This window comes from Pelobates fuscus, chromosome 8 (assembly GCF_036172605.1).
Source record: "Pelobates fuscus isolate aPelFus1 chromosome 8, aPelFus1.pri, whole genome shotgun sequence".
Lineage (NCBI taxonomy): Eukaryota > Metazoa > Chordata > Amphibia > Anura > Pelobatidae > Pelobates > Pelobates fuscus.
Window position 1 is genome coordinate 97,996,868 of NC_086324.1, and position 17,823 is coordinate 98,014,690.

The window sequence follows — 17,823 nt, forward strand, 5'->3', positions numbered from 1 at the left end:
ATTAAAAAGGTTTCACTTACTGTCCCCTCTACTGCTGCACTGGTTAGAAAACCAAATTTACCAAGTTTCTCTGCCTGCCATAGATACTGTAACTTGGGTCAAGTATTCCTACACTGCACACAGTGATAATATTTTGCAGGGACACCATAAGCAGTTGATTAATAAACCTACCCAATCTACCCCAGTGGCTTTCATCTACAGTCCTCACATAATCCAATATAATCTACACCAGTGGATTTTATCAAAACGCACAGAATCTATCCTCCAAGACTATAGCATTCCCACATTTGCCAAGCTATTCACATTTGTGTTAAGTGGTGTAACTGATGTATTGTATACAACCACCTAAACCTATTGCACTTAATTTCTTTGTTAACAATGCACCCACTTTATTTACACTATAAACTTATATGAGAAAGACCTGTCACAAATAAGATTTTTGCACAACCCGGTACCTAATAAAAAGTAATATATTGGTGAAGTTATTTTCTTTATAGGCATTCTGTACAGCTTAATTTTTTATGTTACAATGTATACCTGACTGTTATTGCACAGCCAGAAGTGTAAATGATTTTAACCACTTGAGTGCCATACGCCTGAATACAGTATTACGAAAAGAATGTCCAAACACCCATGTATGCCCCAAACACCTATGTGTGCCCCTTCTCTGTGTGTGTGCCCAAACTTACATGGCCATATTGTAAGTGTGACAGGCCAATGAGATGGACCTGGACATAGATACACTGTGGAGATAAGAGGAGGTATGTTTTTTTGCCAACCTCTGCTGTACTATTCGCCCCAGTAAACACTTATTTGGAAATGGTATATCTTCCCCATTTCTCCGCCCCCAAAAAATGCTATAGAAGTGAATGTTTCACTTTCAGCTTGTGATATCACCATTTCTATAACTAGATGTGCTGGCTATAACTGGATGTGCATTTTAAGATACCATAGATTATAGGACACCCATTAAGGCACATGCAATTTAGCTTTTATGGAAAAGCTGTTGTCATAGCGGTTTAAACCCTACAAGCAAATTCTATGTCCATATTAATTACATTTTTATACTGAACTAACCATATATTTAGATTTTGAAAACCAACTGACTGCAAGTCTGCCATAAATTTATATGTGAAAACAAGGGGCTGGCTGCACTCACCTAAACATGCTTAAATGGGGTGCTGCTGGGGGCCAATAAGTACAGTAAAAATCCAGCGCACTCACTTATCAACTAAACAGCTACTTTGATGCTGACAGATTTGACTAGTTTTATTAAAAACACCTAATCTAGGCAAAAAAATAATGGGGGTTTAGTTACACTATATGATCATACATTGCATAAGCCTGCCACAAACGTCAATGTACCCCATCTTTGGCAGGTCCTACTCTCAGATTCCAGATTTCCCCAAGTGAGTAGCTCATTTAGTAGACAGTAGGCAGTGAGAGTAGGACCTGCCAAAGATGGGGTACATTGACGTTTGTGGCAGGCTTATGCAATGTATGATCATATAGTGTAACTAAACCCCCATTATTTTTTGCCTAGATTAGGTGTTTTTAATAAAACTAGTCAAATCTGTCAGCATCAAAGTAGCTGTTTAGTTGATAAGTGAGTGCGCTGGATTTCTATTTTTACTGCCATAAATTTATAGGTACAATATAGAATAATTTAACTAAACTTGTTTTAATTTCATACACACTACACATATTCTGACACGTCAAGGGAGTAAGGGGTCATAGAGCCCATATAGTCTTTCACAATACAACTAAGCTAAAAAATTAGCTTAATCACTTCTATACAAGATTGGTTTTATGTGGTTGCCATTGCTGTAAAACATTTTAGTGATAAAAGTGATACTTAGGGGCAAATTGTCATATGTGATATTCAACACTAACCTAAGAAGGGTTAGTTTAGAACAGGGCTGCCTAAAAGTTATGTCCCCAGATGTTTTAAAACTACAGCTTCCATGATGCTGTGTCATTCTAAAGAAAAGCAAAGCATCATGGAGTTGGAGTTTAGAACATCTGGGGATCTACCTTTCGGGCACCCTGTTCTAGAATATTGCTATAAAAGGCTGTATTCCTAAAAGTACAGAACCTTTACATAATTAATCTTTGGTGACGTACCTTAATGCAGTTAAGTTATTGAGTGTACCTTAACATAGGAAAAGCAATAATTGTGTTGAAGAGGACAGTGAGTATTGTCTTAAATCTATTCTAACAATTGTGTTGCTAGTTTTGTATATAGGGGAAATGCATAATTTGTTATAAGTTTAGTTTATAGAATTTGTCCTGCTTTCATACAGCTCTAATCCACTTGCTTTGAACTAGCCTATTTGGATCTAATATGCATGGGTGGTTAAAAAATATTCAATTAAGCATCTGTAGTCCCTTCTCCATTCTCTTGTGGCTGAAGTTGCTCTCTTTCAGTCTCTTCTTGCGGAGGTCGTACCCGTTTGAAGAAACCAACCTAAAATGTATTAATTAAAAGATTAATTTACATTTAAAAGTTTAGGCTGATACCACAAATTCAAATATTTCAAACCATATCTTTAAACGTGTATACGTTTACTCACAGTAAGAAACAGCAGAAGAGTAAAAACTTGGGTAGGAATCATTCATTTTGGGTCATAATTCGTAGCTTCTACTGGAGATATTAATACTTACCCTTATATTTAGTTTATACAAAAGGAGAATGGAATTTGTTGTCACACAAAATTACTGACACATTATTAATGTTGTGGAGAAAAAACATGAAGTATAACTGAAATAACTGGGTATTAAGGCAAGGATTTGTTATCAGTTTAGATTTGGTTTTGATTATATGCAAGGTTTTGAATAAGGCTTGGTGTTAGCATTATTCATTAATATTAGAGATTCGTGATTGATTATTAGGGTTTGGGGTAAGGTTTTAAATTAGGACTTGCGGTTAACATTGCTCACGTTATTGAATTGTGATTAATGAAAGGGGTATGGTTTTGAATTAGGGCTAGGGATTGAGGCTACCGAGTTTCCTCTTCCTATTTAGATTTAGTGCACACTTTTGAGTTTAAACGAATACATATAATGTTGTTTTACTCACCTTTCATCCCTCACCGAGCTGCCACTCAGCCCCAGGCTGAGGTCATCATTATTGATGATCCCACCCAATCCAATCCTTCTACATAGAAAATAATTGAGAGGCTTACTGCACCAGTGTGGCATTTGCACCAGTCAGCATCACATCATATGGATTTATTATACTATTGCATCTCTATGGGGAGCACTTGGCTTCTTCATGCAGAACATGATGATGCCAATCATCAGATCTGCAAGAACTGTAATAGGAAGCACCTCTACTGGCTGTCTGAGTGAGTCACTAGTGGTGTTATTACAGCTCAACATAAACATTGTTTTTTGACTACCAACAAGAGACTACAGGGACAGTTTCTTCACACCGACACCACTACATTAACCCCTTAAAGATGGAGGCACCCCTAAATTCAGAACTAAAACAAAACCTTGTTTTGAGCAATCGGTTTGTTTCACTGTAGTTTAACCTTTTCTTCAAGTGCCCCATATATATTATATATTGGGTGTTTTTTATATGACATAGAGGGCTTTCATTTAATATCCTATATGTAAAACTAATACAACTTTATGTGTGAAAGAAATTTTAAAAATGGGATGAGGGGGGATTATTTGTAAAAAATATTTGCTTATGACATTTTTTTTTTTACACCCAATGCAACTAAATACAAATAACTCAAAATAGTTCCATATATCAGCCCTGACTGTTAAATGCCTTATATGTCTAAGATCTCACTACATTTTTGGTAGTCATTACTAACCCAATACCAACCCTCACACAACACTATACATAACACTTGCCCAATGTTTACACTAACTAACCGTATACCTATCCTAATCTTACCCTTAACCATAATCCTAAACTATCCCTACCCATAAAACATAATTATCCTAAACCCATCAATAACCCTTACCTTACCCCAACACGTACCATAACCCTACAGCTAGCCATAACCGTAACCCTAACTATAATCATACGCTGCTCTTACCCCTAAATCCAAAGTGAACGCCACTACTAACATTAACCTATAGTCTGACATTGGGAAATGGGTTTCCTAGTTAAAACAGTGGATAGTGGTCAATGTCTTCCACCTACTGGCTGTATTCATAATTCCATTCACTGTATTTATGAATGAAGTCTGCTTCCCAGCCAATTACACTGTGATTGGTGCTGGGCAGCTGGCAAAGCTCAGCACAAGTCACAGTCAGCTTGGGACAGGCTGGGAGACCATGCCAGGGTCTATTCAGGACATAGGTGGGTTTCTTTGAAACAGCCTGCAGCCCAGATGAGAATGAATGCTTAGTTGAGGTTGTATGAATAGATTTAAAGGCATGCATAGAACTCGTCAGTCCGTAGACTCTAAAAATGGTCCCAGCTGACTGAAAGGAGCCCCAGGTTTCCATTGATACCTAGTATGAGCATGGATTTAAATTTACACTATAGGCACCAAAACAACTTTAGCTTAATGAAGCAGTTGTGCTGCCCCTGCAGTCTCATGGAGTAATTCTCTGCCATTTAAGAGTTAAATCACTTTGTTTATGCACCCTAGGTACACCTCCTTGCATGTGACTTACACAGCCTTTCTAAGCACTTCCTGTAAAGAGAGATCTAATGTTTAGACTTAATTTATTACATTTTATGTTTAATTTAAAATGCCTTATGTCCTGCTCTGTTAATAGCTTTCTAGAATCTAGATGAGACTCCTGTGTGTGATTAAAGTTTAATTTACATAACAACACCTTCTAAAGCAAGTTAACACCTGATTGACAATGAAACCATTTTTTCATGCAGGCCACGTGAGTCACAGTCAGGGTAGGTGTGGGTAGATTTAACTCCTAATTGGCAGAGAATGGAGCAGTGAGACAGCAGGGGAATGGCCTATACACCAAAGCTGTTTCTGTTAGCTTAAATTGTTTAGATGTCTATAGTGTTTATTTAACCCTGCTCATAACACAATCTCTTCATAGGTATTTTCTGACTTCAAGCACTGCGGGCAGCTCATCAAACATCCGTGAGCCACTAAAAATGGCCACAACAGACAGGAGGGAGCCCCATGTATCCATTGATACTGGTGTGAGCAGGGATTTAACACTAAATCTGTAGGGCATTCCATGCTGTCTGTTACAAATCGCTATTTGTAACTGGCCCTTTAAATGAGAAATTGCCCTGCTTCCCTGGATTGTGGAGAAGCATGTTTGCCATCCTCCTGCCTCATGACTATGGCCCCTGGAAGATTGTGCCCCTGAAAACTTATTAACATTTATTGGGTGTGTATGGCCCTTTAAGAACCGTCTGGGGACATATTGTGACTTTGCTGAACAATGCCCCTTTAAGACTATGTCCCCAGACCGGTAAAATAACTTGTTCCTGGCTTTCCCCCACTTGGTTCAGTAAATAGGGCTTACTGAACCAAGTACCACACAGGCAGACCACCCAGAAGTTAAAGTGTGCAGGCAATTTACCTCCCAGGCTGTGAGGTTACTGCCGGTCAATTGCACGTGGCGGCGGCCATCTTGGTTTCCTCGAATGCGGTCAGCGGTGTATGCTAAAGATTCTGTGGAACTGAAATCGGCTACACATTTTGCCGAACACCGCTGACCCTTACCTTCTCCCATACGGAACTTGCAGCTCCAGAGACTAAGTCCCGTTCGAAATGGGACTTAGTCGTTTTTTCGCATGAAATTGACCGACCGCACAGCCCAAATCTATGGAACTGTTTTGGGCAGGAAATTGTGCTTGCGGTCGGTCATAAAGGACTTCCAGCTAACTTTTGATCCACTGGAGGGATTTGGCTGATTTTTGGAAGTGTTTATGTTTGATGTATGCTGAGTCTGAATATGCAATTTTTATTTAAATTGAATGTATGGTTTTAAAGTTACAGTGTGTATGTGAAAACTGTATTTTTATTGTATGTAATAATTGGTTTAACTGTTTATCTGAGGGGAGGGAACCTGTGGGCTGTACTATGCTGTTATTGGTTAATTTCATCCTCCCCCTGGGAGTGTCCTGTGTGTACCTTATCCTAATAAAAAGCAGGCTGGGTGTTCCAGTCCTCAGACCTCTTCTGACCCTCAATACGTAGCCTTGTCTCGTTATTGGAGGGAACTGCTATATCTCACTGGGGACTGCTATGCGCTGCATATTCCCCTGAGCTCTTAATCACTTAGCTCTTGTAAGAGCTTGTTCCGGATACGCTCTCCTGGAGGAGAGGTCTTCCCCACACGGTCCTGGAGGACAGAAGCCGATCCAGGGTGGAAGGAAGACGGCGCGGCTCCAGTTAAGCTACGGCGGTTGTGGAGCCTGCGGTGGTTGTGGTGTCGTCTGCAGTGCTTGGAGTCCTCTGAGAGCGCTAGGAGCATCCATCAACGGAGAGTACTCGGTCGGAGTACACGGAGCTCCGTTACAGTGGTGGCAGCGGTGGGATGGCGTCCTAGTGCGAGGAGAAGCAGCTCAGAGACACTGGTAACGTTTGGAGTTACAATTGAGGGCAACGCTAGCCATTGGGCAGCGCCCCTGGCTACAACAGGATGGAATCAGCTGGTTTGCGGACAGCGTTCCATGATGAGGAGGAGAAGGAGGCCGCAGATTACAGGGATGCAGCCAGAAGGGAACTCTGGTATGATGCCCTGGAAGATGCCCAGTGGCGGCGAGGTGAGGGCCTCCCCAGTGATGAGCAGCGGCTACAGAAGCGTGTGGCAATGCGAATATGTCTATTGGGGGAGCAGTCCCTAGATGAGTGGGTGGCAAGACTGGAGACCCTGGTATGGCGAGAGATCGGGCTAGACAACGCATACCAGGCCCTCTGGTGGCATACCATTCGACTTACTCCCTGGACGGCCGAGCACGACCTACCGGAGGGGGATGATTATGATGGTCCTGGTCTACTTCAGGATGCCATGGAGGAGGATCTTGATTTCGGCAGCACGGAGGAGTCTAGGTTTTGGGACATCTACGACTACCGGATGGGCATGTATGTCTGGGCTGACGAACGCGAGGTGAGAGAAGACATGACCCACCTGGTAACAAGGGAGTGGGAGCTGGAGCAAGACTACCTACACCTGCTCAGCTCCGTGCAGCCCCAACCTACCCGACAAGCAGAACCAGGTCTAGAGCCCTTCAGCTGGAAGGATATCGTAGAGGTTTACTGGGAAGATCCCCAACCCCAGAGTGAGTGTCAGGGAGCCAAAGGTGCCGTCCTTCCCCCCCAGCAGCAGTGTGTCCTACAGAGAGCAGTGTGTCTCTACAGCAACAGGACAATGGTAAGGGAGTGGAGACAGGCGGTCTCCCTCTCCAGCGGCAGTGTGTACCCCAGGGGGCCGAAGGTGCCGACCTTCCCCCCCAGCAGCAGTGTGTCCTACAGAGAGCAGAGACAGTTGGTCCCTCTCTACAGCAACAGGACAATGTTACGGGAGTGGAGACAGGCGGTCTCCCTCTCCAGCGGCAGCCTGTGTTTCCGGGAAAGGAGCACAGCACCCCCTCTCCCCAGCGGCAGCTTACCCTAACAAGGGGAGACACCAATCCCCCAGACGGCGCAGATGGGACCGTGGTCTCTGTGCCTGACCTACAGGGATGCTGGACAGCCTTTCCAGATCCCCAACTACCCTCACCGGGACACCCAGAGGAGGGGGTAAGTACAAATTCCCCTCCCCAGGTAACTCCTAGCGTGGCACCAGAGTTAACAGAGGCAATGTTAACCCCTACTGACGTCCATGTTCCCTTGGCTACTGAGCCGGACTATGTCCCAAGCATCCCAGCAGACGAGCTGGCAGCTGGGCAGAGTGCAGTCGGCCTCTGCCCTACCTTTGTCCCTGGTCCAGAGCCGGATGTCCCGCAGGCTACCCCAGCCGAAGAGCTGGCAGCTGGGCAGAGTGCAGTCGGGCCTCTGCCCTACCTTTGTCCCTGGTCCAGAGCCTGATGTCCTGCAGGCTACCCCAGCAGAAGAGCTGGCATCTGGGCAGAGTGCAGTTGGCCTCTGCCCTTCAAGTACCCTCGGCATGTGGCCTCATTACCACAGCCAAATACCCAGGTGCAGTGACTGTGTGTTGTGGGTGGGCTGTTCCTGTACTTTGATGTTGTGGGGGGGCTACTCGGACATCTGTTTATTGTGGGTTGGTGGATCGACTAACGGAGGCACTGACCGACAGAAGGTCAGGTGCCTGGTTAGTCTTCCCCCCAAAGGGGAGATGTGTTACAAATCGCTATTTGTAACTGGCCCTTTAAATGAGAAATTGCCCTGCTTCCCTGGATTGTGGAGAAGCATGTTTGCCAGCCTCCTGCCTCATGACTATGGCCCCTGGAAGATTGTGCCCCTGAAAACTTATTAACATTTATTGGGTGTGTATGGCCCTTTAAGAACCGTCTGGGGACATATTGTGACTTTGCTGAACAATGCCCCTTTAAGACTATGTCCCCAGACCGGTAAAATAACTTGTTCCTGGCTTTCCCCCACTTGGTTCAGTAAATAGGGCTTACTGAACCAAGTACCACACAGGCAGACCACCCAGAAGTTAAAGTGTGCAGGCAATTTACCTCCCAGGCTGTGAGGTTACTGCCGGTCAATTGCACGTGGCGGCGGCCATCTTGGTTTCCTCGAATGCGGTCAGCGGTGTATGCTAAAGATTCTGTGGAACTGAAATCGGCTACACATTTTGCCGAACACCGCTGACCCTTACCTTCTCCCATACGGAACTTGCAGCTCCAGAGACTAAGTCCCGTTCGAAATGGGACTTAGTCGTTTTTTCGCATGAAATTGACCGACCGCACAGCCCAAATCTATGGAACTGTTTTGGGCAGGGAATTGTGCTTGCGGTCGGTCATAAAGGACTTCCAGCTAACTTTTGATCCACTGGAGGGATTTGGCTGATTTTTGGAAGTGTTTATGTTTGATGTATGCTGAGTCTGAATATGCAATATGCTATTTAAATTGAATGTATGGTTTTAAAGTTACAGTGTGTATGTGAAAACTGTATTTTTATTGTATGTAATAATTGGTTTAACTGTTTATCTGAGGGGAGGGAACCTGTGGGCTGTACTATGCTGTTATTGGTTAATTTCATCCTCCCCCTGGGAGTGTCCTGTGTGTACCTTATCCTAATAAAAAGCAGGCTGGGTGTTCCAGTCCTCAGACCTCTTCTGACCCTCAATACGTAGCCTTGTCTCGTTATTGGAGGGAACTGCTATATCTCACTGGGGACTGCTATGCGCTGCATATTCCCCTGAGCTCTTAATCACTTAGCTCTTGTAAGAGCTTGTTCCGGATACGCTCTCCTGGAGGAGAGGTCTTCCCCACACGGTCCTGGAGGACAGAAGCCGATCCAGGGTGGAAGGAAGACGGCGCGGCTCCAGTTAAGCTACGGCGGTTGTGGAGCCTGCGGTGGTTGTGGTGTCGTCTGCAGTGCTTGGAGTCCTCTGAGAGCGCTAGGAGCATCCATCAACGGAGAGTACTCGGTCGGAGTACACGGAGCTCCGTTACACTGTCCTACAGACATTTAAGCCCACTCTGTAGGACGGCATGAAACATCTTAACGTTGGAAAGGGATTAAGCTTCCTTGGCTCTGGTTTTTAAAGTATCCCTTTAAGGATCAGGGTTACACTACAAGTACTACGATTAAAGATGTTAGTGAGCAAATAAAAAAAATCTGCTCATTTGATATTATGTAGCCAAATTAACGCTTTAACGCAGCGTTCTATGTGAGTAAAAAGACCGAGGACAGGCTGTAGTGGGAATGTGCCGGCTATTTTGGTGCTGGACATTATTTGTCAGGTAGGACAAGACTGGAACCTATTTCATTACTTTTCAAACTAGTGTAACTAGCCACAATGTGAGCTATTATGCATGTTAACATATTAAAATTATATTTATCAATGAACACATCCCACCTTTAAAGGTTTACTGTAGTGCCTCTCACCAGGGTCAGTGGATGCAAAGGCTTATCATTAGCCTTACAACATTTATCTGAAGCTTTGTTACTCACTTCTTTGTGATACATAAACAAAACATAATTTAATGAGAGACTCTTACCTTGTACATTATCAAAACCATAATTGCTAGTAGAAGCAATCCCGATAAGACTGCAAGGATAATTACCCACACTGGCACTGGTGCTCCGGAGGTCTGATTAACCCATAGAATATTTGTAGTAACCTAAAAACAAAAAAAGAAATCTGCTAGCAAATATCTCTGATAAAATTAAAAGTGTAATAGTTCAATGTTGCTCTTTTAAAAGGATCAGTTTTTTTTTATTTACCAAATGTTCTAAAAAGTGGGAGAAGAAAACTATGTTGGACTACTCTGCTCCCAGTTACCAGTAAACATGAATACCTTCAGGGAAACTGCCTTCTTCAAATATAAAAATGTATTTGTTTCCCCTTTCTGCCCATTTCACTAATGTTTTTTTACAGTCTCCAAGTAATTAGTATTGTAGACTCCTCTTTCTTTAGTCGTGCCACATCGCTATAAGATGTCAGCACCCTTTACACTATACATATATATATTGATTTTCTCACCCCTCCTGGGTGGTATATATTCCTCTACCAGAGGCCTGGGAGTCTGAGTGTTCTGCGCAGTACCTTAGCTGTTCCTAGAACTGACCTCTTCTGGACCGCAATCTTAGATGCTACATCTGGAATCTGTTGAAGTCAATCCCCCAACTTGGTGGTTACCGCCTCGAGTGCTCCCATCACAAATGGGACTACTACTGCCTTCACTCTCCAAATCCTTTCTAGCTCTTCTTTCAGTCCTTGGTCATGGTCCGCCTTCTCAAGTTCCATCTTTCTGATGTTATAGTCACTCGGCATATATATACTACTGAAGCTTTTGGTCATATTGACCACTCCCCCTCTGCTTTTTTTGTGTGAATCTATTTGTGTGCTAGCTGCTAGTGTGGTCAATGAGCAAATAGTGAAGAAAAATATGTTTTTATGTGTTTCTGATTGGGAACTGTCTTCCAAGCTTGTTAGTGGGATGATCTTAGTCAGGCGAGGGCAATGAGAAAAGCAGGATATAGTTTCTCTTCTTTTGTCTAAAGATTAGGTTCCAGCATATAACATGTTTAGTATCTACCACCTACTGTAATTCTATAATTTAAAATTGTTCATTGTGCATTTAATATTGTGATATTTCAATATGTATAACACATTTTCATTGATACCTTTTCTCTTTATCTCATAAATGCATGTATAATTTGCATGTGATATTACCATTGCACTACCCAAAAATGTACATTTACAAAAAAAAAATTAAAATGCAGTTTTCAACAGCTAGTGGTGGTCAATATTTTAACCCCTTAAGGACCAAACTTCTGGAATAAAAGGGAATCATGACATGTCACACATGTCATGTGTCCTTAAGGGGTTAAAGGCCAATTATCGAGGATTATGTGCTTGGAAAATGGTACTGAATCACTGAATTCCATAACCGCTATAGAAAGTATATGATTGATTTGCATTATTTTTTGAAAATCAATCATATTTGATCCAATATTTATTGCCTCTTGAAAAGCCTACATGTAATTAACGGATTATGTAACGGAGAAGCAGTTTTACGATTAAAATTAATGTTACATTAATGTATGTACTTTATACGCCTTATATTGTTTCTCTTCTATACATAGCATCACATGTAAGTGGAAAAGGAAAGTGTTGCAATGTGGTAAGATGATACCTTAATGGATGATATTCACCATAAGAGATGGCTGAAGAGGGTAACTTGTTTTTAACCCCTTTTTAAGGACCAAACTTCTGGAATAAAAGGGAATCATGACATGTCACACATGTCATGTGTCCTTAAGGGGTTAAAGTAAAATAAAAATGTGTGCTTCACTGTTGTGGAGATCTGTGATACATTCATATACCATATATTCTGGTCTTTTAACTAATAATAATAATGACACCATGAGAGATGATGAGAAATTGTTCACAGAATGTATGTTTATAGAATGTCAACAAGTTCATTTAGAGCACATAAAATAGCAGCAACTGCCTCTCAAGAGTACATATCCCACTAATCTGAAGCAGACCAGGACAATTATAATCCCAGTACCACCCCATATCTCAAGCATATAAAGAGATACCGTATATACTCGAGTATAAGCCGACCCGAATATAAGCCTTGGCCCATTTTTTACCCCAAAAAACTGGGAAAACTTATTGACTCGAGTATAAGACTAGGGTGGGAAATGCAGCAGCTACTGGTAAATTTCTAAATAAAATTAGATCCTAAAAAAATTATATTAATCGAATATTTAATTACAGTGTGTGTATATAATGAATGCAGTGTGTGTGTATGAATGCAGTGTGTGTATGAATGCAGTGTGTGTATGAATGCAGTGTGTGTATGAGTGCAGTGTGTGTATGAATGCAGTGTGTGTGTATGAGTGCAGTGTGTGTGTATGAGTGCAGTGAGTGTGCATGAATGCAGTGAGTGTGCATGAATGCAGTGAGTGTGCATGAATGCAGTGTGTGTGCATGAGTGCAGTGTGTGTGCATGAATGCAGTGTGTGTGCATGAATGCAGTGTGTGTGCATGAATGCAGTGTGTGTGCATGAGTGCAGTGTGTGTATGAATGCAGTGTGTGTATATGAATGCAGTGTGTGTATGAATGCATTGTGTGTGTATGAATGCATTGTGTGTGTATGAATGCAGTGTGTATGAGTGCAGTGTGTATGAGTGCAGTGTGTGTGTATGAATGCAGTGTGTGTGTATGAATGCAGTGTGTGTGTGTGTGTGTGTTGCAGAGCCTTGGTGGGGGGTGGGCATTTTTATTATTTTTTTATTTTATTATTTTAATAATTTTTTTTGTTAAATTATTTTTTATTTCTTTATTCTTTTTTTTTCTATTATTATTTATATAAATTTTTTCGTCCCCCCTTCCTGTTTGATACATGGCAGGGAGGGGGCTCTCACTCCCTGGTGGTCCAGTGGATGGGCACTGTGTAGGAGGGGGCTGGCAGAGCTCTTACTTACCTCTTGTCAGGATCGGGACAAGGATCCAACACGCAGAGTACAAACAGGTACAGGATACGTATACCGGACCTTAGAATGGCCGGACTAACGTACGGAGAATATAGAGAATGGTCAGAGACAAGCCGAGGTCGAAAGAACGAGAGGACAGGTAAGCAAGGAACAAGCTGGGTCAAGGATAACAGAGGTAAACAGAGTAAGTCAAACAAGCCGGGTCGGAACCAAAGGGATAACTGAAAATACCAGAGCACTGTGTGACTAGGCAGGCTAGAACCACGACAGGGCAATGAGCAAATGAGAGAAGCACTGTTAAGTACCCTGGCTCAGAAGGGTAGACACGCCTCCGACGAGTCCTGATTAGTCTCCAAACAATTGAGTGACAGGTCGTTCCGGGTTGGCGTCATGACGTCGACTTCCGGACGTCATGCTACAAAAGGAAGTGACTCCCTCGCGGCCGGCGTTTATGTGACCGGGTGGACCGCGAGGAACAGGGGAAACAGACCGTCCGGATGGATAGATGTCTAAGTCTCTACCTCTCCCAGAGGTAGAGACTTCAGGTACCCTGACAGTACCCCCCCTCTCAGATACGCCCACCGGGCGGAATGAACCGGGACGAGATGGGAAGCGGAAGTGAAACGCCCTGCGGAGACGAGGAGCATGAACATCCTCTTGAGGCACCCAACTCCTCTCCTCAGGACCATATCCCTTCCAATCGACCAGATATTGTACTCTCCCCCGGGAGATTCGAGAATCGATGATAGCGTTAACCTCATACTCCTCCTGACCCTCCACCTGAACAGGGCGAGGGGAGGAGACCGTGGAGGAAACTCTGTTACAGACTAGTGGTTTCAGCAATGAAACAGGAAATGAGTTAGGGATGCGTAAGGCAGATGGAAGAGCTAGACGATACGCAACTGGGTTAATTCGAGTCAGCACCCTGTAAGGTCCAATATAACGAGGGGCGAACTTCATGGAAGGCACTTTTAAACGAATGTTTCTTGTACTCAACCATACTCTATCACCTGGAACAAACACCGGAGCCGCCCTTCTACATTTATCAGCGTGTTTCTTAACCAGCATAGAATTGTGCAGAAGAATTTGTCGAGTCTGATCCCACAACTTCCTCAAATTGGCAACATGAACATCAACCGACGGTACCCCTTGGGAAGGAGAAGCCGAGGGAAGAATAGATGGATGAAAGCCATAATTCATGAAGAAGGGTCTTGAATGAGTAGAATCACAAACGAGATTGTTGTGTGCAAACTCCGCCCAAGGAATCAAACCAACCCAATCGTCCTGGTGTTCAGAAACAAAACAACGTAAATATTGTTCAATCTTTTGGTTGGTGCGTTCAGCAGCTCCGTTAGACTGAGGATGATAGGCAGAAGAGAAATTCAATTTGATACCCAGTTGAGAGCAGAAGGACCTCCAAAAACGGGAAACAAATTGGGAACCTCTGTCAGACACAATTTGGGAAGGTATCCCATGTAAACGAAAAATCTCCCTTGCGAATATCTCTGCCAATTCGGGGGAAGACGGGAGTTTAGGCAGAGGAACGAAGTGAGCCATCTTGGTGAATCTGTCAACCACGGTGAGGATAACAGTCTGTTTTTTAGAGATAGGTAAATCGACAATGAAGTCCATAGCTAAACAGGACCATGGCTTCTCTGGAACCTCTAAGGGATGCAGAAATCCACATGGGAGCGTATGAGGTTGCTTAGTCTTAGTACAGACCTCACACGTACCGATGAAATCCTTAACATCCTTACGTAAAGCAGGCCACCAGAAATCTTTGGAGATTAAAGCATACGTCTTGCGAATGCCAGGATGCCCAGCTACCTTGCTGTTGTGGAAACACCGTAACACTTCCAGTTGGAGAGCAGGAGGAACGAAGTGTCTATCCCCAGGAGTCTGTTTAGGAGCTAGATGTTGTAACTTCATGATCTCAGCAAGCAACGGAGAATGAATCCTGAGATTCGTGTTAGCGATGATATTACATTTAGGAACTATCGAGGAAAGAACTGGCTCAGCTATAGTGGACGGTTCATATTGGCGAGATAAAGCATCGGCTTTAGAGTTCTTAGAACCAGGTCTATAAGTAAGCACATAATTGAAGTGAGTCAGGAATAAGGACCAACGAGCTTGCCTGGCGGATAGGCGCTTAGCCTCCCCAATATAGGACAAGTTCTTGTGGTCCGTTAGAATCGTAACAGGATGTAAGGTCCCTTCTAATAAATGTCTCCACTCCTTAAGAGCCATAATGACCGCTAACAGTTCCCCGTCACCGATGTCATATCTGCTTTCAGGGCCAGATAGTTTCTTAGAGAAAAAACCACAAGGGTGTAACGGTTTGTCCACCCCTAACCTTTGTGACAGAACAGCACCTACTCCCGTCTCAGAGGCATCGACCTCGAGTAGGAACGGCAGAGTCGTATCAGGATGGACTAAAATTGGGGCAGAAGCAAAAAGTTCCTTGAGAGTCTTGAAAGCAACAAGGGCCTCAGTAGACCAGGTCTTAGTATCAGCCCCTTGTTTGGTCATATTGGTAATAGGCGCAATAATAGAAGAGTATCCCTTAATAAAGCGCCTATAATAATTAGAGAAACCAATAAACCTCTGAATCGCCTTGAGTCCCTTAGGCAATGGCCAATCTAAAATAGATTGGAGTTTGTCAGGATCCATCTTAAAGCCTTCCCCAGAAATCACGTAACCAAGAAAGTCTATCTGAGACTGGTCAAAACTGCATTTCTCCAATTTACAGTATAAGCCATGTTGCAGAAGTTTGTGCAATACCTTTCTGACTTGTCTGTGGTGGGTCTCAATCTCCCTAGAGTGTATAAGTATGTCATCCAGGTATACAATAACACAATCATGTTGAAACTCCCTAAGAACTTCATTAATCAAATCCTGAAATACTGCCGGAGCATTACAAAGACCAAATGGCATAACCGTGTATTCATAGTGGCCATAACGGGTATTGAACGCTGTCATCCACTCGTGTCCATGCTGGATTCTCACCAAGTTATACGCCCCTCTGAGATCTAACTTGGTGAAAATTTTAGAGCCCTTTAAACGATCAAACAGCTCAGTAATCAAAGGAATCGGATAGGCATTTCTGATGGTTATCTTATTCAAACCTCGGTAATCAATACAGGGTCTCAGAGTACCATCCTTCTTTTTAACGAAAAAAAAACCAGCCCCGGCGGGAGAAGAGGATCTCCTAATGAATCCTTTTTCTAGATTCTCACGAATATATTCCTCTAGAACTGAGTTCTCTTGAGTGGATAGAGGATATACATTGCCCCTCGGAGGCATAGTACCAGGTAGAAGCTTAATTTTACAATCAAATGACCTGTGTGGAGGTAAGGTATCAGCATTCTTCTTGTCGAATACTGCTTTTAAGTCCTGGTAGAGAGACGGTATCTGTCTCTCTGTAGACTGAGTGGAAGTACCTGGTGTGTTTATTACAGCCAATGGAGAAACCCTGCGTAAACACCTCTCCTGGCAGCCCTGACCCCATGAGAGTATCTCCCCTAACTCCCAATCGATAATAGGGTTATGTCTTTTTAACTAAGGGTACCCCAGGACTATGGGGACAGAAGGGGACGAAATGAGCATAAGTGATAACTTTTCCTCGTGTAAGATACCAACAGTTAAGTTAACGGGTATGGTCTCACGGAAGATAACAGGCTCAAGTAAAGGTCTACCATCTATGGCCTCAACGGCCAAGGGTGTGTCCCTTAACTGGGATGGGATAGTGTGTTTAGTAGCAAAGGCTTGGTCGATAAAATTCTCAGCAGCTCCGGAATCTATCAAAGCCATAGTCTTTAGTACTCCCTTCTCCCAAGTTAAAGAAACTGGTAGCAGAAGCCTGTGATCTTTATAATTATGAGTAGAGGACAAAATAGAAACACCCAAGGCCTGTCCTCTAGAGAAACTTAGGTGCGAGCGTTTCCCGAGCGATTAGGACAATTCAGGCGTAAGTGACCTCTGACTCCACAATACATGCATAATCCCTCTCTTCTCCTGTACTGTCTCTCTTCTTCTGAGAGGCGAGTATTGCCTATCTGCATAGGTTCAGGAAACAGCGAGGTAGTGGAATCAGGATTTTGAAATGCGGGAGCTAATTTAAAGGAAGGTCTAAGGTTCCTCTCTCGAGTGTTTTGTCTCTCTCTTAAACGCTCATCAATACGAGAAATGAACGAAATTAAATCCTCCAAATTTTCAGGGAGTTCTCTAGTAGCAACCTCATCAAGGATTACGTCTGATAGCCCGTTCAAAAATACATCTATATAAGCCTGCTCATTCCACTTAACTTCTGACGCCAGAGACCTGAACTCTAGTGCATAATCCACAAGTGTTCGGTTCTCCTGTCTCAGGCGCAACAGTAATCTGGCTGCATTGACCTTTCTACCAGGGGGGTCAAAAGTTCTTCTAAAGGCAGCTACAAAGGCATTATAATTATATACTAACGGGTTATCGTTCTCCCATAGTGGGTTGGCCCATCTCAGAGCTTTCTCAATGAGTAAGGTGATCATAAATCCAACCTTTGCCCTATCTGTAGGATAGGAACGAGGTTGCAATTCAAAGTGGATACTAATCTGGTTTAAAAAACCACGACACTTCTCAGGTGAACCACCATAACGTACTGGTGGGGTAATGCGGGAGGAGGCACCTACAGTGGCTACCTCTAGGCCAGAACTTACAGGGGAGATAGAAGTAGTACGTGTCTCCTCTGGTGGATTATTGGCACGAGATAATAACGCCTGTAGCGCTAGGGCCATTTGATCCATTCT

At 43.3% G+C, this 17,823-nt stretch overlaps 1 protein-coding gene across 1 annotated transcript in view; it reads right to left on the minus strand.

Annotated features, from left to right (window-relative positions):
• Positions 1–1,617: 1,617 nt before the first annotated feature.
• ITGAV (integrin subunit alpha V) overlaps positions 1,618–17,823 on the minus strand; it is a 167,524-nt gene continuing 151,318 nt past the window's right edge. Inside the window, exons 29-30 of the mRNA XM_063430178.1 lie at positions 10,089–10,211; positions 1,618–2,467 (exon numbers count right to left, since the gene is read on the minus strand). Coding sequence (XP_063286248.1) covers positions 2,372–2,467; positions 10,089–10,211 — 219 coding nt within the window. The 3' untranslated portion in view covers positions 1,618–2,371. The remainder of the gene's footprint in view (positions 2,468–10,088; positions 10,212–17,823) is intronic.